This window comes from Budorcas taxicolor, chromosome 8, assembly GCF_023091745.1.
Source record: "Budorcas taxicolor isolate Tak-1 chromosome 8, Takin1.1, whole genome shotgun sequence".
NCBI classification, from domain to species: Eukaryota; Metazoa; Chordata; class Mammalia; order Artiodactyla; family Bovidae; genus Budorcas; species Budorcas taxicolor.
The window spans coordinates 103,148,512-103,172,500 of record NC_068917.1 but is presented as its reverse complement, the minus strand read 5'-3'; the positions used below and the strand labels follow the sequence as shown (position 1 = coordinate 103,172,500).

Here is a 23,989-nt window from a genome sequence, read left to right as displayed (position 1 = left end):
AAGATACATAGATGGGCTGTGCTGGCACTTCCTTTCTTTCATGAACAAAGTATAAGAATTGGTACACATTTCTTGTGATCAGATTGATTCACAAAGGTGTGTAATTATCACCATTCCAGAACATTTTCAAGATTTCAAAAAGGAACTTCACACCCATTAGTAATCACTCCCCATCCCCTACTTCCTCCCACCCCTGGGAACAACTAGTGGACTCTGGATTTGCCTGCTCTGGTCATTTCAGATATACTAATGGCCTTTTCTATCTGACTATTTTTACTTTGCTTATTTTCAGAGTTCATCTATATTGTGGCACGTATCAGAACATCATTCCATTTTGGGTTTATTTTGAGGCTATTTTGAATAAAGTTGCTATAAATATTCATATTCAAGTCTTCGTGTGGACTTGTGTTTTAATTTCTTTGGGGTAAATATCTAGAAGTGGAATTACTAGATCATATGTTAAATGTATGTTTAACTTTTGAAAAAAAAAAAGGGGGGGGAAAGCAAAACAAACTTACCAAACTGTTTTCTAAAGTACTTGTATAGTTTTACATGCCTATCAGCAATGTATCAAAATTATTTCCAGTTAATCTACAATCTCACCTCCATTTGGTGTTACCAGTCTAGTGGGTACAAGATTGTCTCATTGTGGTTGTGAATTTCCCCAATGACTAATGATGTTGAGCATTTTTCTGTTTGTGTACTTTCGATTACTTAGATATCTTCTTTGGAGAAGTGTGTGTTCCAGTTAGTGCCATGTTTTTTACCAGTTGTTTAACACTGCTTTTCAAAGAGCAGAGGTTTCACATTTTAATGAAGTCAAATTTATTAGGTTTTTCCTTTTTAGTTAGGAATTTCTGTGTCCTGCCTAAGAAATATTTGCCCCAAGGTTGCAAAATTTATTTCCAACATCTTCTAGAAGTTGTATAGTAAATTTTGAGTTATTTTGTTGTATGGTGTAAGGTAAAGGTCAAGTTTCTTCTTTTTTTTTTTTAATAGAGATATCCACTGGCTTCTAGAAAAACAGAGAGTCTGAAAGGAGCAAGGAGAAGTGTTTGCTTGACCTCCTGGGCACCTATGTACATGGAGCCCACACTTGAAAAGAGCAGTAGTCTCAGGTAAGACAAAAGAAACATCTGAGAAGAGGTTCACAGTATATTGGTGCTGCTGAATCCAGCTAGTTTCAGCAAGGTACACAGTGAGAAGGGACACAGGGAGGGGGACGACTGCACCAGATTAAGGAATGTAAAGAGGGTAGGCTGCTCACAGGGGCTATTATACTGTTTGAAACTTACATGAAAATATTTAGCATTGAAAATGTGGAATGTATTTATATGTTTGTTAGTTTTAAAAATATAAACAGTTAATACTTGAAATGCCTAATCAGGAGTCTACTCCTGGGGTGTTTAAATCAGCATCTGAAAATCCCTAAGTAGGAACTGATGCTCTAGAGGGGATTCCTGCAAACTATTCAAATATCCTTATAGAGTGTGTAAATTAGCATAACAAATGTTAGATACTTTTCACTGGTGACATAAAAGATATTTCAAGATCTGTAGATGGGCTGGCTTGAAAACTGTGTTGGCACTTCCTCTCCTTCATAAACAGAGTATAAGAATTGGTGCACGTGTGTTGTAACCAGATGACCTCCTTGGATCTTGATTTTCTTCTCGGTAAAATGGGAAGAATTAAACCTATCTCCTAAGGGATGCAATATACCCAGCTCCAGGTCTGGTACTGAATGACTGTTCCACACTTGTATTTGTTTCTTTTCCTGTAACCATCTTCTTTACCATTATATTTTGAACTCTCAATTTTAGATCGCTTACATGTTCCCTTTTGTGTCCTCATCTCAACTCTCTTGCTAGACTCAGTCTTTACACATCACTAGTTGCTGGCCTCCCAGGGCAAGTTTATCAAATCTTAGTGTACCTAACCACCTGGAATCCTGCTTTAAAATGCAGAGTCCAGCGATCTCCCTCAGAAGATTGTGGTTCTATAAAATCTGTCTGGGTGTGGTCCGGAAATCTGCTGAATCATCAAGTACCTTGAGCTGTACTGAATGATGCAGTCAAAGACCACACTTAGAGAAACCTGTGATCTGAAAAAAGCTTGCTCAGAAGCCCCAGATCTGCATTTCCTTCAAATTCAAACCTAGACAAAGACAGCAAACCTAGTTTTCCAGTCCCCCAGGAAAACTCAGACAAAGCTGACCCAGAAACCTGAAGCAAGCTCATCACTCAAGCTACTCATTTCTACTCTTCTTGACAATGAAGAAATACCATTTTAGCCTATCCAAAGCGCATTTCTCCTTTCTCTGGCAACCCCTCGAATTTTCCTCACTCCTAGCTGAAACAAATGGTCTAAGCAAGGCTGATGCCCTTCTCCATCGTCCAACCAAAGTCAAATAAGGTCAGCCTTCAGGGCACTTTCTAGAACAAGGCAGAGGAATGCCCTTTCTTCCAGGACACTGAATCAATAGGGACCTAAGCCTGGAGGGGCAAGTCTTATATTAGGTGGAGAACCCACTGAGAATGAAACAGCTGTGGTGCTCTTATGACACCTTTAGGCCCCTGGAGTTGAATGAGATACTAATTCTTTTTACTTTGAACTGGAATTTCTCCTTACACCTGAGAGTTCTGACTAACACACAGAACCAACCCCCTCTCCCCCAAGTAAAGGCCTTCATGACACCCTGTCTTCTCACCCCTACCTTTCTGCACAAACAGATCCTCCGTTTCTGGGCTGTCCCAGTAATTCCCCTGCACCTCCCTCTCCCCACAGAATGTTACCACCTTGTCCCAACTGAAATACTAAAGACTTGAGTGTCCCATGAGCTTGTAAGCAGGAGATCTCCCTCTTTGTGTAGGGACACGTCTAACCTATACTCTTTCACCCTCTGAGGGGAGAGAATCCTTTTCCTTTTGATTCATATTATAGAGCTTAGTCTTCATTACAAATTTCCTGATAACTTCATTCACTGAAGACTTTGACACCTGTTTTACAGCCTTGCCTTCCGCCTCTGCCATCATTCCACAGGGATGTCACCATTCCATTAATAGCCTGTAATCATAATGTATATAGCACTTACTCTGTGCCAGTGGAGAAGGAAATGGCACCCCACTCCAGTATTCCTGCCTGGAAAATCCCATGGACAGAGGAGCCTGGCGGGCCACAGTCCATGGAGTCGCAAGGAGTTGGACACAACTTAGCAACTACACCACCACCACGACTGTGTACCAGGCATGGTCCTAAGCACTTTACATGTATTTCAGCTCACCTGACTCTTCTAATAGCATGGGGGTATTATTGTATCCATTTTATAGATAAGGAAACTGAGGCAGAGAGACTGTTTAAACTTGTCTAGAGTTACCCAGCCACTAAATGGTAGAGTGGGAATGAGGACAGGGAATCTAATTGCAAAGTCCAGGCTGTTAATGCAGGTGCTAGGCTCCCAGTTACCTGCTCCCTATAATTGTAGCATTCTCTGTATCCCCCTCTGTATTGGTCGTGGACATTGGAAAGGTCCTTAAAGAGGTGTCAGCTGGGAGAGGTTTGGATAGTCAATGATATCTGTACCTCTGTTTCCTACAGCTCAATTATTTATTGTCGTCTCCTAAGTAAATGTATCAACTAATAGGCCCCAAAGCAGAGCTATATGCTGGGCTGAAGACAGAGCAGCAGCAAAGCAGATTATGTAATGTGCTCTTGGTACTCTTCAGGCCTCCTCTCTGCCCCACTGGTCCTTATTTTCTACGGGAAGTTCGCTGCATTCAGGCCAGCCTAGCCTCCCGCTGTGAGGGCTGTGGTTAGAATTTGTCCCTTGTCTATATTCTTACCCATGGCCCTGTGTTCCTCAACCTTCTAGAAACTGCACAAGAGGATCAAAACCTCTGGTTTCCTTCCCTCCTCTCTGAAAGAGCAGAAAGAAGGAAGCCAGGGGGCTGTTTCACCATCCCAGCTGATCACACCTAGACGTAGCTGCGTCCAGAGTGCTCTGTCTGAAAAAACCATGCTCTGCTTTCCTGCCCCAACATCATCCCACTCCTGTCCCGTCTCCCCACTTCCACTCCTCTCTCCAGCTCAACAGCTTGCCCATTTCCACTTCCAGCTGCCCTCCTGGCTTCACATGCTCACCTTCCACAATGCCCAGTCCTGCCAAACCCAGCCTGCCACAGGCAACCAGGTGTCAGCAGGAACAGCCTACTTCTCTGTACACACACACCTGTGTGTGTGTGTGTGTGTGCGCCCGCACGCACGCTGATGCCATTATAAACTCTTCAAGCGTGCCCACCCCCATGACACCAAGCACGACTAATGACTGGTCCCATCTTTAATTAATTATAACTATTTTTTGCGGAGAAAGCAATGGCACCCCACTGCAGTACTCTTGCCTGGAAAATCACATGGACGGAGGAGCCTGGTAGGCTGCAGTCCATGGGGTCGCTGAGTCGGACACGGCTGAGCGACTTCACTTTCACTTTTCACTTTCGAGCATTGGAGAAGGAAATGGCAACCCACTCCAGTGTTCTTGCCTGGAGAATCCCAGGGACGCAGGAGCCTGGTAGCCCGCCGTCTATGGGGTCGCACAGAGTCGGACACGACTGAAGCGACTTAGCAGCAGCAGCAGCAACTATTTTTTGAGTGCCTACCATGTGTCAAGCACTCTCCTAATCACTTTAAAGGAATTTTATTTAATCCTCAACACACCACCGCCAGGAATCAGGGACCATCCTGATTCTCATCTTACAGTAAGGAAATCGGAGGAGCCGGGAGGTCACCTGCTCAGGGTCACAACTGTGTCACTTCCGCAGGACTTAACAACCAGCATCAACGCTACCGGGCAAGAGCCCGGTCAGTTCACAGTGGCGCTAAACTGCTGTGTCATGATGCAACAGCAGATTCCTGGTTGAAAGTGAAAGGACAGGACGAAGGAACCAGGAGAACCGTCGCGGTACATTCCGGATGAGGAGGCGGCGCAGGCGAGTGGGGGCTCACACCAAGAGACACTTCCTGGTTATCGTTACTCAGCATTTTGTGGGGGTTCGCGAGACTGTGGGGCGGTGACACAGCGGGTCTTTCCGAGAAACCGTAAATGGCCTCTTCTCTGGGCGCGTCCGATAAAGGTCTGGCTGGCTCCTTCCCAGGTGACCCTCTAGATCAGGGAGTGGCCGCCGGCATGCGCCCTTTAAGTCACCTGATGCCCCTCCCGCCTTCCCACTCGCAGGTGGGGTACAGGTGGACGGTGCCGAAGGTTTCGAGCCCAGACGTCTCCCAGGAGCTCCGCCCCTCGCCCGCGCTCGCGCCCGCCCATCCCCTCCGGCCCCGCCCCTGCCAGCGGTCCCGCCCCCCGCCAGCCGTCCCGCCCCCGCCAGCCGTCCCGCCCCCGCCAGCCGTCCCGCCCCCGCCAGCCGTCCCGCCCCCGCCAGCCGTCCCGCCCCGACCCGGCGGCTTCGGGAGGCGGGGCCTAGCCCTGACGCCGGCGCGGGCGCGGGAGGCCTGAGCGGGCGCGTCCCCGCCGCACGCACGCCGCGCGCGCCCGCCCGCCCCGCCCACCGTTACTATAAAGGGAAAGCGGGCTGCGAGCTGGCTAAGCTCCGTCCGGCGCCTCGGATCCGTTTCCATCGCTTGCACTGTCAGGTCGCTTGTCAGACCCCCCAGCTGCCAAGATGGTGAAGCAGATTGAGAGCAAGGTACGCGTTCCGGGGCATGCCAGGGCGCAGCACGAAGCTCCGGGCAGCTGGGGTAGGCGGTGGGCCGAAGGTGGGCAGTCCACCCCTCTGCATCCCTCGGGGAAGAGGACGCGGCGGCTCGGCCTTGCACTGCGGGAAGCCCGGGCCTGGGCGCGCCCGGGACGGTGGAGCGTTCCCTGGAGGAAGGGAGGAGACGGACAGGCTTCCCTGGAGAGCAAGGTCCAGGTGACTTAGTGTGTCTGGAGGATGCACGCGCGCGGAGAGCGCCCGGGAGTCCTCCACTGCGCCCCCGCCACCCCTCTTGCCGGGAAGCCGCGACTGGGTAGAGGATGGAGGGAGGCTGCCTTAGGCCCCCCATCTTTATCCGGACACGGGCCTGGGCAAGGAGGTGGAGGGCTTCTTGAAGAAAACCCGGGCTTGCTGGCCGCCACCCCTTCCTCGTGGAGCCGCGTGATCCACCCGCGCTTTTGGATGCAGTGAGCTCCCTGGGGAGCGGGTCTAGGCCGGAGACCCCCCTCCCCCGGCTGCCGGGCCGTAGAGGTGACGCGTGCTGCGGCCGCGTGAAAGGGGCGGTTCCGGGCTGGAGACACCCCCACCCCAACCCCTACGAGTCCGGCTTTAGTGGCCCAGGTGGCGGCAAGGAAGTGAAGTCCGGGCCGCGCCCTCGGGACTCCTCCTCCTGCGACGCAGGGGCGTGTTTCCGGCAGCGCTGGCTTCGGAATGACTCAGTCCCCAAGGCTGGGCCCGTGGGCCTCCACTGCCCTACCCATCTGGGATTCTTTCTCGGTCTGTGGGGTTCGCTGGAGCCCGGAGTCTCCTGGGTGCGGCCGCGCCCGGCTATGTGCTCGACGGCGGTTGTGTCCTTTTAGGAATGCCCAAGGCAAAAAGTGTTGCATATATCGAGAGTTATTGCAAACTTAATACTCTCCTGCTCGGAGAATTCAGAGCCTAAGAGTGTCTGGTGTACTGTGCGCGTCCCCCGCCCCAAGAAATGGATGCTAATCTAGAGTCAGAAAAGTCAGTGGGAGAAAACTTCCCACCCCAGTAAAGCAGGGAAAGGCGAGTGGAGTGCCCGAACTTGGTTCAGATCTGAGGTTGGCTTCGAGGAATGGTGGTTTCAATGTTAATGGTTCCTTTTTTTCCTTTTACGATCAAGAAACATAAAGATCATTGTAGGAAATCTGGAAAGAGAGATCTGTTTCCTAGAAGCAGCCACAGATAATTGACGTTTTTATTTGGGAGGTGTGTGTTTGTGGTCACATTTAGTCTGAACTCTTTCTGTGTAATTAGAAGATTTTGGAATCATTTCAATAACTGAAGACATTGCTGGACATTGTAGGCAGTTTTCCATGCTTCGATGAATATTTCTGTTACTCACGCTTTATACAGCGTTGAGGGTGTTTCCTCAGGTTAGGGTCAACATCGGTTGTGTATTTAGTTGTGAAGTCATGTCGACTCTTGTGACCCCATGGACTGTAGCTCGCTAGGCTTTTCTGTCCATGGGATTTCCTGGACAAGAATACTGGAGTCGGTTGCCATTTGCTTCTCCAGGGGATCTTCCCAACCCAGGGATCAAACCCACATTTCCTGCGTCTGGGTTCTTAACCATGAGCCACAGGAAAGCCTGGCGTCAGTATCTACTGAATGACTAGTAACAGTCTTGGGCCGGAGGGGGCGGGGGAGTAAGGGGTGTTCCTCTGTAGAGGCTGGCGACTTCTTCAGTAGAATCTCTGAAACCCATGAAAGGAGTGAAAAATCTTTGGTCTAGCTGATGTGTCTCAGAATCCATACAGCTACAAACCAAAAATTGATTGATTCCTGGAGCAGAGTCTTTTCAAAATTCAGTCTTTTCCTATTTTAGTTGCCATATTTAGTTTCCTATTTAGTTGTGGCACTTTCCTCCCCTCATTAATGGCAAGATGTACAAGGGTGACAGGAAGTTCATTACTCAGAAAAAGCACTGATCTGGGGTTGTAATCAATGGGTCTTCAAAACTATGATCTAGAGTCAATCAAAAGGTAAGCTGATTTGAATGTTTTCTTATAACTATTGAGTACACTTTCGATTTTCATTCTGATGGGCTAAAATTGGTGCCATTGGTCATCCAAGACAGCTGAGGTTTTGGTAGTTCAGAACCACTGGGGTCTGTTTCAGATCCAAGTGGGATACCTAGACTGTAAAAGTGAGGAAGAAGAAATCAACAGTTTGTTCCAAGAATGGCCACTGCCCTTTCTTGAACTCCTAATTTGAACACACAGGCACTTTCACTGAATGCTTTACAAACCACTCTGAGGCTTGTTGATTGCCTTTGGAATGGGTGTGTTTAGGAAAAGAGATGCCGGAAGCTGCTCTTATTTATCTGCCCCAACTATGAGTGCTTTGTTTTGTTTTCAGAACCTTTGTGTCAGTGATGGGGACCTTTATCAATGCTCACTGGTAGTTTCTGGAAGCTAGAAATTATGGTTTGCTTCTTAGTAAGATGCAAACTTAAGTGGCCAGAGAATAGAATTTGTCATGAAGTCTTACCTATACCTGGCTGTGTGACTCATGTTCAGTGAAGCCAAAATTTATTGCTGAAAGATAGTCTAGATTGAAAGTAACCTCCCCAGTATTGACTGAAAGCCAACCATGTTCACAAAATCATGCATTCATCTGAGCAGACACTGTAATTCCTTATTTTCCTGTCTTTCCTGGATCTTGCAGTAAAGAATGGCTGGTTTGACCTAAAAAAAATCACATTAGGGAAGGCTTTGAAGGAAATTCATCTGGAAAATATAGGTGATGGTTTGGAAACATAATCTCTCTACTTTTTACCCTGTGTGCCCCTACCTTGTCATACCCAAAGGTGGGGTGTGTTTCTTTGCGTGCAGGTTTGTACCTGCATAACTGCAAACAGAAACCATGACCTACCGTCCCAGGGAAACACCATTTGTGAATTGTTTCCCTAAAACATGAGGTAGAAATTATAAATCTAGAGAAATAACTTCACAGGAATTCACTTAAAAAAATTTTTTTAATGGTGCTTTATTTACTTTTCTTCTTTACTGGACCAGATCTGACCTGATTCCTAGCTTTCAAAGCAAGGGGGTGGTTGTGTTGGTTTTTGATTAAACCAATGTGACTGGCATCTTTTCCCTTGAAGAAAACTGAGACTTCAGATATAGATGTTTGTGTTTTGATTTCTCTTCATGGCCGTGGCTTTGGTCAGCAGCAGCTGACTAATTGTGGTTAAAAATGAGTCCCTTGTTAACTAGAATGTTACGTTGCTAGGGTTACAGTATCAACACCATTGGTAAATTATTCAGGGAGGTTGGTGGTGAGGAATTTCTTGATCATTTCTGCTGGTGGAATTCAACAAGCATTGCTTATGAAAAATAACAAAATTCCCTTCATGAAGAACTAAAACTTTTTTAGTTGGTCAACGATGAAAGCAGAAATTAATGATAAATCAAGAGTATGATCTCAATTCTGGAAACTGCATTAAAAAGAATATAAGGATATATGCTTAAAAGTCAACAGTAATTGGGTATAAGGGTGTGGAGAAGTTATTCTCTTTTTTTTTTCTTTTTTGAGCTCTCGAATGTTCTAACATAGGTAAAATTAGCTTAATCAAGAAGTTTTGATTTTGAAAATAGCTTGTGTTTTAGTTGCAAAATTCTGTGCATTTGTGGCATTCAGTTGAAGAGTGACTCCTTGCATCAGTCAATAGGCATTTAATGAATGTCTACTATATACCTAGATTTGATGTGGAAGCAGTTTTAATACAAATGTTTTTATTTTCATTTACTTAGTTTGGATGTGGATTAACCAAATAATATTTTGTATTTGTGAAGATGTGAATATTGATACACTGTATACATCATACTTGTTTCATTCTTAGCAAGTAACACTGCACACTGCAGTAGGATTTCTTCAGTTTATTTGCTTGGTTTTCATTTTTTAAATTAAAAAACAGGCCCTGAAAATAGGACCTCCAGATTGTGCTTTGTGTCACATTTTATCAAGGCTTTTGGAAATAAATGTAATTTAACATCAGCTTTCCTCTTTCCCTCCTTAGTATGCTTTTCAGGAAGCCTTGAACAGTGCAGGAGAGAAACTCGTAGTAGTTGACTTCTCAGCCACGTGGTGTGGGCCTTGCAAAATGATCAAGCCTTTCTTTCATGTGAGTATGAGCCAGCTTCTGCTTTTGCAAGCTGTTTGGGGTTGGTGGTCACAACACGAGAAAAGAGGTTTTGATTTTGGATCTTTCATCTGAAGTCATAGCATAACAACTTAATTTAGAACTTAAGTTTGATACATACAGCCCATGGAAGACAACTTTCAAAACCTAATTTGGTTGTCTAAGTGATTTTGTTTTTCTTCAAGTTGAAACATTGGCCCTACTTGAAGTTCAGGAATCAAAATCAGTGTTCTAAATTATTATATACTAAGAAGAATTTGATTCAGAGAAAATGTCCTTTATACTTACCTGTCCCTAGTCTAAATATCTGCATCTTTAGTCCCTACTTTTAAGTTTCCATTTAAGAAGCTTAAGTGTGTTGAGTGCCACTACCCAGTGGTAAATCTTTGTGGATTTTTTTTTTAATTCTCCAGTCTCTCTCTGAGAAGTATTCCAACGTGGTGTTCCTCGAAGTAGATGTGGATGACTGTCAGGTATGTGGCTAGAAATCCGGAATAATGCTGAACTTTTTGCCTTGCTCTTTTTCTCTGAATTGCACATTGCTTGTTCTCATAAATAAGAAAAACACTACAACTACCACCCTAGCTAAAAAGTTTATTTCAGAAGAACAGGTACTTGTGCCAATTTTAAGCTTAATTCTAGCTGTCAGGAGCTATGTATATCACATCCGAAAACAAAATCATTGAGGCATCTATTTCCTGACTTTACTAGTCCTCTTTCTAAAAGCATACACAGTCTACCTAACAATCCAAGATGCTCAACAAATAGAATTGAAAAGACCAAACACCAGGGTATCTTGATAGAGAGCTGAGAAAAGAAATATGCTTAGCACTTTAGGTCAGGCAGACTGTTCTGTGCGTATTGTTGCTCGGTCGTGTCCGACTCATTGCGACCCCGTGGACTGCAGCACTCCAGACCTCCCTGTCCTTCGCCACCTCTCAGAGCATAACAAGTATGAATTCATTTAATCCTTGGTCCTGCCATCTCGCCCATTTTACAGATGGGAAAACAAACAGGTTGGCCATAGAGTTACAGTAAGTAGCAGAGCTTGGATTTAAATGTGTGTGGGCAGGTTCACCTAACCTCAGAGGGACGAGAGTGGGTTATGTACAAAGTGGCAACAAGGGTGCTAGACCTGGGTTCCAGTCCTGGCCCAGTGACTTCTGCTTTAGGCTCATCCTTGTCGCCTCTGAGCTTTGATTCCATTGTCTATGACCAGATCTTAATACCTGCCCTACCAGCTTTGTAAGGTTGCTTATTCACTGAGCAAACAAGGAAATTCTAAAGATCCAGAAGGGTCTATAAAAAGGGGGATGTGGCAGTACTTCCTAAGCCTGTGGGCTCCACCCTGCAGCGCATTGCTTATTCCCAGCACATTTCTCATCTCTTGCCAGACAAACTCCTGGATGTAAACTTCACATCCTTTCCAGGAATTCTCTAGTTACTGCCTTCTATGCCCAGATTGGGTTAGTTCCCTTCCTCTGTGTTCTCCTGGTGTGTTCTGCCCTTCTTTCTCTTGGATTGAATGTTGTGGGATGGGAGGATCATGTCCCTTGTTAGCGGTGTGTGCTTGGTAAAGCTCTGTTCTGTGCCTCGGGCTGAGCCTCTGTAAAATCACATTGATGCAGCGTCATAAGGCAGTTGTCAGTATCTTATAAGACCTGTGTGTGTTCAGAATGGTCCCTGGTACATGATAAGCTCTCAGTGAGCTCAGCTGTGACTATTCTGATCTTTGTTTCTGTCCTTCATTATGGTCTGTCAGTTTTTTTGAATCCAAGACCTTGTCTTACCTTTGTTTCCCCTTTACGTAGCACACCTGTCAGGCTATAGCAGGTATAGAATGAATGAATTTATATGGTTGTCAAGTACAGTTATTCTGTGTGTCCTGGGTTTTTTTAAGTAAGAGCAGACAGTATGTGTGAAAAAATCTTGCTCCTTGTTTTAACCTAATTTTTTTTTTTTTTCCCCTTAATCTGGTCACTTTAGCCAGGTACAAATGGCACCTGGAAGGGACTAGAGAAACTGGTTCTAATCCTATCAGACATTTTTATTTGGAAGTACTAACACATACTAGATGCTGCACTAAGCCCTCTACCTGTGTTATGTCATTTCATCCAGCTAGTAACCAGGAGGAGTGTTTTTATCAGCACCCCCACTGCACAGGTGATGAGACTGCAGCACAGAAGGAAGAACGGTCAGAGGCAGAGCCTGGGGATTTGGCCCCTGTAGTATTGTGCCAGGCCCTGGGCAGATGCTCTCTGCCAGTCCAGAGCCTCTGGGAAGTAGGTGTGTGGAGCAGGCCAAGATGTCCGTATGACAGTCCCTCCTTTAGGCCTGGTTGGCATCCTCATCGTCACCCTGAAAGTGTCTAGACCTTAAAATGACCCTCATAAGTTGACCTTTCGCTTTGAGTAACATGTAGTTTTTTGTTCATACTCTTCAGTGACTACTCTTCTACCATCTAAATAGCCTTATCAGTCTTTTGCAGCATTAAAAACTGAATTCCAGAACTCTTAGGTTGTCCGATACACATAGTAACAGTCTGTCTGTTCCTACACACCTGGTCAGTCAGCAGACTTAGCAAGGGAAGTAATGCAAATAAAAAGCAATTCATTGTCATGCCATGAATTATTCCCTGTGGAATTTACAGATTCTAGGAGTGGATCCTCTGGTTGCTTTGGAACACTGTAGATAAAACTGTCTCCTCATTTTGGCTCGTAAAGAATGCAGATGAAGGATAACAGGGATATCATCATTTTGAACATTAGATCATGTCATAGATGGAATGTTTTAGGAATGAATATTTTTTTACATTTTTTAATGCAGATAATTGCTGCCCGTGAACTCCAAACCCAGGGCACTTAATGTTTATAGTATTTGGGGGCAAAGAGCACCTAGTTTTAATAGAATAATCTCTAAACACTTGAGTGGAGGAGGTTACCTTTCAGGTGTAATAAATCAAATGGACAGTCAGAAGGCATGGACGTAGAATGTGGTATACATACAGAACCACTGTGTATGCATAGCAAAGTGTGTATACTACTTTTGCAAATCACAGACTGATCTTATTTCCTTAAGAGTAGACTCTACTCCCAGCTCTACAGAGTATGATACTTGTAAGTTAAAAGAAACAAAGTAACTTAGGATGCCATGTGTCTCCATTTGGATTAGAAATAGCCAGGAGTGAGTTGATAAAAGGTGACAAGGGCAGGTTTAAAGGTACTTTGGTCCTCCGTGCTCAGTTGCTTAGTAGTGTCCAACTCTTTGTGACCCCCATGGACTGTAGACCAGCAGGTTCCACTGTCTTGGGATTTTCCAGGCAGGAATACTCGAGTAGGTTTTCATTTCCTTCTCTAGGGGATCTCCCTGACCAAGGGCTCGAACCCACCTCTCTGGTCTCCTGCATTGGCAGACAGATTCTTTACCACTACACCATGTGGGACAAAATGCTACGCTAGAAACCACCAAAAAGAAATTTATGGTAAAATGTAGCCTTGTTACATTTAGTACATGTCTGCTTAGTCATGCCCAACTCTTTGGTGACCCTATGGACTGCATCCTGCCAGGCTCCTCTGTCCATGGGATTCTCTAGGCAAGAATACTGGAGTGGGTTGCCATTTTCCCTCCAGGGAATCTTCCCAACCCCGGGATTGAACCTGCAGCTCTTGCATTGACAGGCAGATTCTTTACTATTGAGCCACCTGGGAAGCCCTGTTATACTTAACTAGTAAAAACTAATAAAAAGCTGAGATTGGCTAAACCTATGGTGATGGAGAACAGATCAGGGGTGGGGTGGGGTGGGATAGGGTTTGACCATAAAGGAGCCACTGAGGAGGTTTTAGGGGAATGAGGGAAGAGTTGTGTATCCTGATTATGCTGTGACTACATACATTCCAGATTGTTGTTTTTTTTTTTTAATGGCAGGAAGTTGGGGTGCCATTAGGGATTGGCTCGCTTTCTGTTTTTAAATGAGGGAAGTGATCAACTCAGGATTAAGGATATTTTTAAAACCTCAACAGTAACTCCTTAATTTTAAAGTGTCTGTGTCTTTTCAAATCCCCACAGGAATGGGCAAATTAGTGCATAGAACAAGTAATAGAAAACAAAAAAAGTAAAACATTCACAGAGGTAATAGCAAATATTAGCTACAGACTGCTAACCTTTTGGGGCTTCGCTGGTGGCTCAGTGGTAAAGAATCTGCCTGCCAGTGCAGGAGATGCAACTTGGTCCCTGGGTTAGGAAGATCCCCTGGAAAAGAAATGGCAACCCATTCCAATAGTCTTGCCTGGAGGAACCCATGGACAGAGGAGCCTGGCGGGATACAGTCCATGGGGTTGCAAAGAGTCAGACACAACTTAGCAAGTAAACAACAATCTTTACTGAGGTCATTAAAAATCCAGTAAAGCCCATGCTGTCAGTGATTGGAGTAGGGAAGGGCTGATGGATCTGACTACATGAAAAGTCAAACTGGACGTCAAAAATCCTGATACATACTGATAAGTTGATATATTCGAATTGCAAAGTAGTTTAACCATGTGTATCTAGGAGCTGTAAAATGAATATTCTCATTCCCTTAGCAGCTCTTTCAGGGATGGGGATTGAAGAACAATGTAATATCACTTCCATACCCAGTGAGAGAATTCTTTATGCTTTAGCTGAAAATTTATCATGTAGAGACTTAGACTGCAATTTTAAGACATAAAACGTATGAACATGATTAAAACACTTGGAAGCTTTCTCAAAAGCATTAGTGTTTTCATGACTTAGCTTATGCAGGAGTGCCAGGCTCTGACTGGGTGAGGTATCCAGAATCTGAGGACAGGAATGAGACTATCATTTCCATTGATTGGGACCCTGTGTTTTCTGCTCATAAAGCTTTGGGAGTAGCTTTCTCACCTGAAAGTTGTGATCAGTGTCCAAGCCCTATTGTCTTTGGACGTAGAATAGCTTTTTTTGGTAGCTTCCGGTCTTTCTTGATGGTTATATTCAGCAACTAGTTGTGACCCTGATGTGCTCAGGAGAGGAGGTGAGCTCGAGATCCTTCTGCTCCATCTTCCTTATCTCCACGTCCTGTTGTCTTGCATGCTCTCGTGGGTGATGAAGGTCAGCTGTACCACCTGTATGTTTCTCTGATTAGAAGTCGGGGAGAGGGTGGCTCACCATTTCGAGCCCATTGCCCTTCTAACACCCACATCTTCTGAGGCTTCTGCCAACTGCTTGCATGAAAGATGATACCCACCTGGCGACTTAAGAGTGAGGGAACTCCAGTAAGCAGCTGCTTTTCCAGTGCTGGGAGGAGCCAGCCAGTGTTCCCAAATATTCAAGCAGTTCAGAGATTTTTTTTAAAGCACTTACATGAACCAAGCAACCTCTCTGGACCAGATTCATCCCATAGACAACCATTTTTTAATCTTTTAGCTAAACCAGTCCCCCTGCCCTTCTAATCTTCAGGTCTCCTGGTTGTTCATGCCTGCTGGGTTGTGCAGTCATGTCTAATTCTATGTGACCCTATGGGCTGTAGCCTGCCAGGCTCCTCTGTCCGTGGGATTCTCCAGGCAAGAATACTGGAGTGGGTTGCCATGTCCTCCGCCAGGGGACCTTCTGAATCCAGGGCACAAACCCACGTCGCTTGTGTCTCCCGCATTGGCAGGTGCGTTCTTTACCACTAGCACCATCTGGGAAGCCTGGTCTCCTGATTACTCACCCTCAAGGTCCTGAACCCTGACATGTACAGCTCACTATCTTCCTGGTCAACTCTCCACCCCATTTTTTCATCCTGAATTACTGGAATTGGTACAATTAAAATGTTACGATCTTCATTATGGGTTTAAACAAATGTTCTTGCTAATGTCCATGTAACTCTTGCTTTCAGTGAGTGAGTGGTGCCTGGAATGTACAGGCATTCAGTACATTACTAGCCATTTTATTGCAGCCTTACTGCCCTGTGCTGCTTGGTGTGCAGTGTTTTAAAGAAAAAGTAAAGGTTATCAGGAAAAGAACCGCAGTTGTCTGCCACCCTTCCTGCCCAAACTAGCAACAGTACACGTGCAATTTCATAAAGATTTAAACCACACTTTTCTTCCAGTCTCAGGGGAAGAGGTGAAGCTAGGCTGCTTCCGTTGACTGGTGGCTCAATCTCGGGCCCGCTCTGTTTTTAACTCCTGTCTTCCTCACTGCCAGACCCCTGACTAGAAGACGCCACAGTGTTTGTACCAACCTTGCTTTCCTGTGAAAGTTCTTTGGTTTCTGTGATCTGCTTCTCAGGGTTCTTTCTGCCTCCTTGGTTGCTGTTCTTCACAGCTTTTGCTGACCACGCAGTTAGTTAAGAGTGCATGGTTCTTTCTGCATTTCTCTCCCTGCCCTCTTTGAGTGCTGAGCTGATGTTTTGAATCCCTAATGGACCTGTTCACTTGAAACTCTTGTCCAAAACATTTTCATGGAATCTTCCCCCAAAACCTGGTGTGAATAAGGTGTGGAGAGTAAGGGGTGGTAAAAGCAGTAAAGTCTGTGTGGAGCTGTCCTGTAGGGTACCGTGACTTTCTTCTTGAACACGTCCTTTGTAAACAAGCTGTCCCTCTCGCTAACTCTGAACTTTAGCCTATGATCATCATCTACATACTTCACTTCAAGAAAACAGACTAATTCTGTTAAACTGAGTCACTGTATAGTATCTGAGGCTAGTATCTCTCAAAGATGAGAGTACATATTTTAAAATTTTAATTGAGAATATAACCAATTTGGCTTTTGTGCCACTGTATCATTGTATAGGCATGTAAACATTGACACAAAGCCCTAATGTTGAGTTCTGGGTATGTAACAGGAAAAAGAATCTGGTTTTAGATCACGGGTGTCAGTGCTCAGTACTGAGTCTTGTTTTTATCTTCTTGCTATACCTCTCTTCCCCTCAGGATGTTGCTGCAGAGTGTGAAGTCAAATGCATGCCAACCTTCCAGTTTTTTAAAAAAGGACAGAAGGTAGGTACCCCTGACCTTGAAAACCAGCTGGGTAACAGGCTAGCCTGGCATATAAACAAACAAGCGACTTACCTTTCACATGGGAAGCACATCCCCATTTTTTCCTTTTAAGAATATTTAACTGTGTCATTCTTCATTAAGTACATAATGAGACATGTCATTATTAATTAATCTCTGTTAAGTCACAGGGATTTGCTGATTAATCCCTGTGATTGGTACTTCATATTTATATCACAATGCATTTATCTTTGTTCAGAGATATTTGTGTAGAAAAATTGAGCCTTGACTTTTTGTTGTTGTTAAACTTGAGTGTTATCCATGGATATAAAGTTTAAATAAGTATATACTTCCTGTCTACCCATTCTGTAGTCGTATCTGATACACAAAAGAGGGATACAGTGCTACATCTAATGGCAATTCAATATTCTCTCAACAGGTGGGTGAATTTTCTGGAGCTAATAAGGAAAAACTTGAAGCCACCATTAATGAATTAATCTAATCATGTTTTCTGAAGACATGACCAGCCATTGGCTGTTTAAACTTGTAATTTTTTTTTTATTTACACAAAGGAAAGATCAAGTATGAAGATTATATACCTTACTGCCATCTGATAAGTGACAATAAAATATTAACTCTACACTTTTTAAACCGGTCTCGTGTCTTTACCTAGTTTTCAAAATAAATGAAAACCGGCCATTGGCTGGTATTTAATGTCCTTGTTACTTTCATATGTTCTTGATTCTTTTTTGGGAAACTTGTAGGCCACTGGTTTAAGGGGTTTTTTTTGTGTGTGTATTTCTAGAAAAATCTTACTGGGGGCAATGCACAGATAACAGTAGTATGTTAAAATTCTGTTTTTTGGGGTTTTTTAATTTATGCACAGAGAAAGTATTTTATATCTCCTGTGTTCTCTGAATGATCCTTATGACCAAAACTGATGTCTGCCCATGAAGGAATTGTTTATCTCTGATTTGAGATTTCCTGTCTCAGGTTACAATGAGCTGCCAACTTTGGTAACAGAGTCCTATTACCAGTTAGGAATTTTTCATAGGTGGTTCACAATGGAGCTCCTTGTGAGCAAACATTACAGTGGGAATTTTGATTCTAAGTAAGAAACTGGTTTTATAGGCCAGATAGAAGTTCCAACCTAAGTGGCAAAGAGTGTGGAAGTTACTGTTTATTTCATTCAAAGAATACTCGTTTCTTGGTTCTAGACACAGCAAAGGGCTGAGGAATGCTTGCAGAAACAGTTTTTAAATGTGTACAGTAAAAAAAAATCATAGAATTAAATCATACGCCTCTTACCATCCTTATAATTTAATCTTTCAACAATCCTATGAACTAGGCACTATACTCCCTCCCCATTTCCCAGTGAGGAAACGAGCAAAGAGGCTGAACAGTAGCACCACCCTAGTCAGTGGCTGATCAGAGGTCGAAACCAAATAAGTCTAGAGGACAAATGCTCAACTATTACCCTGCCACCCTGTACATTCTAGAAGGCAAGCGAATGACTGATAGACTGGTATGTACTATGCGTGCATGCTAAGTCATTTCAGTTGTGTCTCTGCAATGCTATGGACTGCAACCTGCCAGGCTCCTCTCGCCATGGAATTCTCCAGACAAGAATACTGGAGTGGGCTGCCATGTCCTCCAGGGGATCTTCCTGACCCTGGGATCAAACCTGCATCTCCTGCATTGGCAGGTGGGTTCTTTATCACTAGCACCACCTGGGAAACCTCATATACTATGAGGCCAAAACAAATGGCCACAGATGGTGGAGAGGTGAGAGAGAAAGTGACTCAACATTTAGGAAAAGACAATCCAAGGACTCCTACAAGCAGGATTCCAATGTAAAGAACCAGGTTTTTGGGTTGAACAAATGGGTGGTTGGGGTGCCAGGTAATGAGTAAGGTGGGGATTGGAGGAGGCAGGTCAGGTTCTCTTAGGACATGTTAAGACATGCTTTTGTGGTGTACCATTTAAGATGAATGATCTCATGCAGACTGCTAGGTACTAGTCTGGACTAGAATAGGAATTTGAAAGACATAATGTAGATGGCTAAGAACAGATGTATGGGAACATCCAGGATAGAGCATCCAGAGTAGAAAAGGCTTAAAACATCTTGATGAGCTCTCAACATTTAGAGCAAGTAGAGTGGGAACCAACAAAAGACATAAAGGAAGCCAGAGGGAAAGGAGGAAACAAGAGGGTTGTGTTTTTTTTAACCCCCAAAGCAAAAAAAAACATTTCAAAAAGGAAGGTGTGTTAACTATCAAGTGCTGCTGTGAGCCTAAATGCAGAGTGATTGTGACAGTTCTTATGGAGGAACAGGGATGGGAGCCAAGGTGGTGAGACCTGGAAAGTGAGTGAGCAGAAGTGACTTTTAATAGCCATCCTGGCAAAGTAAGGAAAATGCCCAAGGATGATTGTTGCAGCAGCGTCGTTAGCAGCATGAAATTGGATCCCTGTCAGTACAGAAATTGTTAAATCCAATATGATAAATCCTTTCTAGGTAATAGAGGATGTGAAATAAAGTCCATGTTTATGGCAAGGCAAGGAGAATTTAAACATAACAATTAGACCTTTGGCCTCCCCTCCCCTCTCTGCCCCATCCATAGGGATACCTGCTCAACTGTAAAGAGCAACATTCTAGCATCAATTAGACAACTCCTTAAAAGATAACATTCCTTATCTTGTAAAGAGTCACATGACCCAACACTTACGGGTCATGTGGTACTTAAATCTGAGTTATGTAAACTATCAATAATCGTTTAATATAGCCTCTTCAATAAGTGAAGCTAGGAAAACAACGGCTACATGTAAAAGCATATTAGAACACTTCCTAACACCACATAAAAAATAAACTCAAAATGGATTAAAGACCTAAGTGTAAAGCCAGAAACTAAAAACTCTTAAAGGAAAACATAGGCAAACACTGACATAAATCACGGCAATATTCTCTTTGACCTACCTCCTAGAGTAGTGGAAGTAAAAACAAGCAGGACCTAACTAAAAAAACTTTTGCACAGCAAAGGAGACTATAAGCAAGATGGAAAGAATGGGAGAAAACAATTGCAAATAAAACTGACAAAGGATAATCTCCAAAATACACAAGCAGCTCACGCAGCTCAATACCAGAAAAACAACCCAGTCAAAAAAGGGGCAGAAGACCTAACAGACGGTTCTCCAAAGAAGACATACCAGTGGCCAACAGACACAAAGATGCTCAATACCACTATATTAGAGAAATGCAAATCAAAACTACAATGACATATCTCCTCACACTGGTCAGAATGGCCATCATTAAAAAATCTACAAACAATAATGGTGGAGAGGGTGTGGAGAAAATGAAACACTCCTGCACTGTTGGTGGGAATGAGTGATTGATACAGTATGGAGACTCCTTTAAAAACTAGGAGTAAAACTACCTTATGACCCAGCAATCCCACTACTGGGTACATACACTGAGAAAGACACATGCACTTCAGTGTTCATACAGCACAAGTTACAATAGCTCAGACACAGAAGCAACCTAGATGTCCATTGATAGGTGAATGGATAAAGAAGTTATATAAAATGGAATGGTACTCAGCCATAAAAAGTCAGTGAGGTGGATGAACTTAGAGCCTGTTACACAGAGTGAAGCAAGTCAGAGAGAGGAAAAAAACATTTTCTATATTAACGCAGCTTCCCCAGTGGCTCAGACGGTAAAGAGGCCGCCTCCAATGCAGGAGACCTGGGTTGGGAAGAACCGCTGGAGAAGGCCATGGCAACCCACTCCAGGATTCTTGACTGGAGAGTTCCATGGACACAGGAGCCCAGAGGGTTACAGTCCGTGGCGTTGCAAAGAGTGCACACAGCTGAGTGCACTCACTTCACTTCATGGAATCTAGAAAAAATGGTATTAATAAACCCATCTGCAGGGTGAGAATAGAGACACAGACATAGAGAACAGACTGGACACAGTGAGAGAAGGAGAGGATGGGACAAATTGAGAGCGTAGCACTGACATGTAGACACTGCCACATGTGAGAGAGAGAGCTAATGGGAAGCTGCTGAATAACACAGGGAGCGCAACTCGGTGCTCTGACAACCGAGACGGGTGGGATGGGGTGGGGGAGGGGGTCGTGTGTGCTTGCGGCTGGCTCCAGTTGTATGGCAGAAGCCAATGCAATATTATGAAACAATTATCCTCCAATTAAAAATAAAATTTAAAAAATATGATATGGAGGTTGAACAACACACTTCTGAATAACCAACAAATCACAGAAGAAATCAAAAAAGAAATCAAAATATGCATAGAAACGAATGAAAATGAAAACACAACAACCCCAAACCTGTGGGACACTATAAAAGCAGTGCTAAGAGGAAAGTTCATAGCAATACAGGCATACCTCAAGAAACAAGAAAAAAGTCAAATAAATAACCTAACTCTACACCTACAGCAGCTAGAAAAGGAAGAATTGGAGAACCCCAGAGTTAGTAGAAGGAAAGAAATCTTAAAAATTAGGGCAGAAATAAATGCAAAAGAAACAAAAGCAACCATAGCAAAAATCAACAAAGCCAAAAGCTGGTTCTTTGAAAGGATAAATAAAATTGACAAACCATTAGCCAGACTCATCAAGAAGCAAAGAGAGAAAAATCAAATCAATAAAATTAGAAATGAAAATGGAGAGATCACAACAGACAACACAGAAATACAAAGGATCATAAGAGACTACTATCAGCAATTATATGCCAATAAAATGGACAACATGGAAGAAATGAACAAATTCTTAGAAAAGTACAATTTTCCAAAACTGAACCAGGAAGAAATAGAAAATCTTAACAGACCCATCACAAGCACGGAAATTGAAACTGTAATCAGAAATCTTCCAGCAAACAAAAGCCCAGGTCCAGACGGCTTCACAGCTGACTTCTACCAAAAATTTCGAGAAGAGCTAACACCTATCCTACTCAAACTCTTCCAGAAAATTGCAGAGGAAGGTAAACTTCCAAACTCATTCTATGAGGCCACCATCACCCTAATACCAAAACCTGACAAAGATACTACAAAAAAAGAAAACTACAGGCCAATATCACTGATGAACATAGATGCAAAAATCCTCAACAAAATTCTAGCAATCAGAATCCAACAACACATTAAAAAGATCATACACCATGACCAAGTGGGCTTTATCCCAGGGATGCAAGGATTCTTCAATATCTGCAAATCAATCAATGTAATTCACCACATTAACAAATTGAAAAATAAAAGCCATGTGATTATCTCAATAGATGCAGAGAAGGCCTTTGACAAAATTCAACATCCATTTATGATAAAAAAAAAAACTCTCCAGAAAGCAGGAATAGAAGGAACATACCTCAACATAATAAAAGCTATATATGACAAACCCATAGCAAACATCCTCAATGGTGAAAAATTGAAAGCATTTCCCCTAAAGTCAGGAACAAGACAAGGGTGCCCACTTTCACCACTACTATTCAACATAGTTCTGGAAATTTTGGCCACAGCAATCAGAGCAGAAAAAGAAATAAAAGGAATCCAAATTGGAAAAGAAGAAGTAAAACTCTCACTGTTTGCAGATGACATGATCCTCTACATAGAAAACCCTAAAGACTCCATCAGAAAATTACTAGAGCTAATCAGTGAATATAGTAAATTTGCATGATATAAAATCAACACACAGAAATCCCTTGCATTCCTATACCCTAATAATGAGAAAGTAGAAAAAGAAATTAAGGAAACAATTCCATTCACCATTGCAACGAAAAGAATAAAATACTTAGGAATATATCTACCCAAAGAAACTAAAGACCTATATATAGAAAACTATAAAACACTGATGAAAGAAATCAAAGAGGACACTAATAGATGGAGAAATATACCATGGTCTTGGATCAGAAGAATCAATATAGTGAAAATGAGTATACTACCCAAAGGAATCTACAAATTCAGTGCAATCCCTATCAAGCTACCAGCCATATTTTTCACAGAACTAGAACAAATAATTTCAAGATTTGTATGGAAATACAAAAAACCTCGAATTGCCAAAGCAATCTTGAGAAAGAAGAATGGAACTGGAGGAATCAACTTGCCTGACTTCAGGCTCTACTACAAAGCCACAGTCATCAAAACAGTATGGTACTGGCACAAAGACAGACATATAGATCAATGGAACAAAACAGAAAGCCCAGAGATAAATCCACACACATATGGACACCTTATCTTTGACAAAGGAGGCAAGAATATACAATGGAGTAAAGACAATCTCTTTAACAAGTGGTGCTGGGAAAACTGGTCAACCACTTGTAAAAGAATGAAACTAGATCACTTTCTAACACCGCACACAAAAATAAACTCAAACTGGATTAAAGATCTAAATGTAAGACCAGAAACTATAAAACTCCTAGAGGAGAACATAGGCAAAACACTCTCAGACATAAATCACAGCAGGATCCTCTATGATCCACTTCCCAGAATTCTGGAAATAAAAGCAAAAATAAACAAATGGGATCTAATTAAAATTAAAAGCTTCTGCACAACAAAGGAAAATATCAGCAAGGTGAAAAGACAGCCTTCTGAATGGGAGAAAATAATAGCAAATGAAGCAACTGACAAACAACTAATCTCAAAAATATACAAGCAACTTATGCAGCTCAATTCCAGAAAAATAAACGACCCAATCAAAAAATGGGCCAAAGAACTAAATAGACATTTCTCCAAAGAAGACATACAGATGGCTAACAATCACATGAAAAGATGCTCAACATCGCTCATTATCAGAGAAATGCAAATCAAAACCACAATGAGGTACCACTTCACACCAGTCAGAATGTCTGCGATCCAAAAATCTGCAAGCAATAAATGCTGGAGAGGGTGTGGAGAAAAGGGAACCCTCCTACACTGTTGGTGGGAATGCAAACTAGTACAGCCACTTTGGAGAACAGTGTGGAGATTCCTTAAAATATTGCAAATACATGATCCTCTACATGGAAAACCCTAAAGACTCCACCAGAAAATTACTAGAGCTCATCAATGAATATAGTAAAGTTGCAGGATATAAAATCAACACACAGAAATCCCTTGCATTCCTATACACCAATAATGAGAAAGTAGAAAAAGAAATTAAGGAAACAAT

At 43.1% G+C, this 23,989-nt stretch overlaps 1 protein-coding gene across 1 annotated transcript; it reads left to right on the top strand.

Moving 5' to 3' along the window:
• Positions 1 to 5,560: 5,560 nt before the first annotated feature.
• On the top strand, positions 5,561 to 17,495 carry TXN (thioredoxin). Its single transcript, XM_052645076.1, has 5 exons — positions 5,561 to 5,693; positions 9,751 to 9,855; positions 10,287 to 10,346; positions 16,782 to 16,847; positions 17,284 to 17,495. The coding sequence occupies exons 1-5, from the start codon at positions 5,670 to 5,672 to the stop codon at positions 17,344 to 17,346; spliced, it is 318 nt and encodes a 105-aa protein (XP_052501036.1). The 5' UTR covers positions 5,561 to 5,669; the 3' UTR covers positions 17,347 to 17,495.
• The last annotated feature ends 6,494 nt before the right edge of the window (positions 17,496 to 23,989 follow it).

Bases quoted from the DNA above. Each gene is read 5' to 3' on its own strand.
- TXN (XM_052645076.1), top strand. From the start codon at position 5,670: ATGGTGAAGCAGATTGAGAGCAAG. The intron at 5,694-9,750 runs GTACGCGTTCCG...TTCCCTCCTTAG, and splicing joins TGAAGCAGATTGAGAGCAAG to TATGCTTTTCAGGAAGCCTT. The intron at 16,848-17,283 runs GTAGGTACCCCT...TTCTCTCAACAG, and splicing joins TTTTTAAAAAAGGACAGAAG to GTGGGTGAATTTTCTGGAGC.